Here is a 2,641-nt window from a genome sequence, read left to right on the forward strand (position 1 = left end):
TTTAAAAATCATATCACCGTTATTGAAAAAAATTATATCGCGATACATATTGATATTGAATTATTGTCCAGCCCTAATACAGAGCATAATTATTGGATGAGAATTTCTTTATCAAGATCATAGTGTTGATTTTTGTACAAGCAATCACCTCTCATACTTTCTTTATAAACTAAAAAATGGAAAGTTTTCTGAAAAGTATGTGAAGACTGAGATAGATACTATCACTTGGAACAAAAGGCAAACAAAGGAAGGGACTGCCAGAGAGAGAGAGAGAGAGAGAGAGAGAGAGAGAGAGACAGAGGAGGGGAAGAGAGTGTGTAAATGTGTCACAGTTGAGCACAGAAATGACCTCTAAATCCCTCAGAGGAGCTGGAAACCAGGGAAATCAGCTAGTTAATTGGTGTGACAGTCTGCACTAACACAAACACAAACACAAACACACACACACACAATTGGATGACATCACCAACAAAGCCACATGCACCATCGTAGTCATTTCAGACACATTCTGATTTTACATTACGTGAAAGTTTAATCAGAATTAACATATTAATTTAAAGAAAAAAAAATGGCTTGGCTAGCCAGAAGGAATCCAGAAATTGTCCAATGTATTCTGTCACTGAGTTCTTTATTAAAATAATATTCTAATCTCCGGCTACTGCTACCAAATCACTTGACATATGAATGATGGATGGTGACCACTGTACGTTGAGCTCATTACTCCTTGAGTGTGTGTTTGAGTGAGCTGAAAGATGTAAAGAGAAAGAATGATGGAGAACTGTGAATGACCACTGCATGAAGAAATGTCCGTCAATTTTCTCTGCATGTCTGTTGTCCGTGGCGTGACATTAGCATAATACTGCTCCATTTCCTCATCTCTAATTAACCAGTTCTATCTAATCTCCCCCTCCATCCAGTCGTTTCATCCTTCTCTCCCTTCTTTCATCAGTAGAAATGAATAATCCTGGGAAGATGTAATCTGTGGCAACAGCAAATCTCACTACCTCATCCAATATTTATGGATCTAATTCTGGAGTGCTGAACCCCCTGCTGAGTGTGTCTAGATACTAAAAGAGGCAAGGCCAGTGTTTCCTGAATAAGTCATCTTAACAGAAAGAGAGAAAGAGCCAGAGAGGAAAGAGAGAGAGGAAGAGAGATGTGTTTACAGATAAGAAGCTCATAAAGGAGGTCTCTTTCTTAGCGTTGAGGAAGAAATTATTCAGTCTGTCAGGTCCTGGGCAGAAGTGTGAGTGACTACTAGAGTAATCACACAACTCTTCTGCAGTGAAAGAGAGTAGATAAGAAGAATCCAGGTCACACATAAAAATCAAAAGATAAAATATATGCATATTTTATATTTCACAAAGACTTTGAAGCCTATTGTAGGACCATTCAGATTTTATTTATGGATTTATTTTTTTGGATAGCGTGACATATTTCTTAGATATTATTTTCATAACAACTACATACATTTCCCCTCTATTGTTCACATTAACCGAGATGAATTTGGACATTTAACTTTTTTTTTGTTTTGTTTTGTTTTAAATGCTACCTTTTATGTGTGCTACCTTGGAGAAGTCAAAAGTCTAGAGAATGAGGTGTGGCAGTTTCCTGTCAGAGCTCAAGATTTGGCCTTTAAGAGTGCGAGCCAGAAGGCCCAGCTGACATCACAGACTCACAAAATCATGTTCACTTGAAGGGCAACTTTTGATTGCTGTGAAATGGGAATCTGTAAGTGATCATTTTCAACTTATAATAAGTTACTAATTATATTTTGCATAAAGAAAGTGAAGCCTAATTTTAGGACCATTAAGCCTTTTTGCATTGTGACATTATTTAACTTCTTATTAATTTAATACTATAAAATAAAAAATCATTCTCACTCCTATAATACATAATGATAATTGCCATTAATGTCACATTGTAAAAAACCTCAATAACCATAACAATAGGCTCCATTTTCTTTATAATATAATTTCTTATTTCCATTTTTGTGAGCTTCACCCAATTAAAAAATTACATTTGTTCTTAATCAGTAGATTTTTTCCCCTTTTGTTTAGAGTTGAATAAAAGCTCTGCAGCCTTTAGTATAAAAAAAGGCCCAGCTGACATCACAGACTCACAAAATCATGTTCACTTGAAGGGCAACTTTTGATTGCTGTGAAATGGGAATCTGTAAGTGACTATACCTGAGACTGCGGGAGCGTGGCCGCATGGCTGGAGCTCTTCTCCCATCCTCATCCGTGATGCTCTCTGAGCTGAAGTGTTTGGTGAGGAAATGCAGCTCATCTGCAGTGGGCTGGAAGGGCAACTGGTGCAGCTTCTCCTGAGATGAACATGATGACTGTGAGAAGCAGAGAGGGAGGGATTACAAGGATAGAAGGCATTGCATAGGCTGCCCTGACTGTCAATCAGCTGCCTTTGTTGGCATAATGTTGTTGATTGTTAATTCGGCTCATGGTAAGAAATTTATCCTAAAAACTTTCAGGCCAAATGCAAAAAATACTGAAAATAAAAGACTTAGTTTAGCTACAGTAATATATATATATATATATATATATATATATATATATATATATAAAATTTTATATTAACCCTAACTTATTTCTTTCACTTGTGCGCGCTCTAAAATTAATCTCCT

At 36.5% G+C, this 2,641-nt stretch overlaps 1 protein-coding gene across 1 annotated transcript in view; it reads right to left on the reverse strand.

Annotated features, from left to right (window-relative positions):
• The window catches only part of LOC107692432 (microtubule-associated serine/threonine-protein kinase 2-like), a 183,754-nt gene that overhangs the window by 20,954 nt on the left and 160,159 nt on the right, over positions 1-2,641 (reverse strand). The window contains exon 9 of the mRNA XM_016491479.1: positions 2,190-2,344. Within this exon, the coding sequence (XP_016346965.1) occupies positions 2,190-2,344 (155 nt within the window). The remainder of the gene's footprint in view (positions 1-2,189; positions 2,345-2,641) is intronic.

This window comes from Sinocyclocheilus anshuiensis, unplaced genomic scaffold (genome assembly GCF_001515605.1).
Source record: "Sinocyclocheilus anshuiensis isolate Anshui unplaced genomic scaffold, SAMN03320099.WGS_v1.1 scaffold70, whole genome shotgun sequence".
NCBI classification, from domain to species: domain Eukaryota; kingdom Metazoa; phylum Chordata; class Actinopteri; order Cypriniformes; family Cyprinidae; genus Sinocyclocheilus; species Sinocyclocheilus anshuiensis.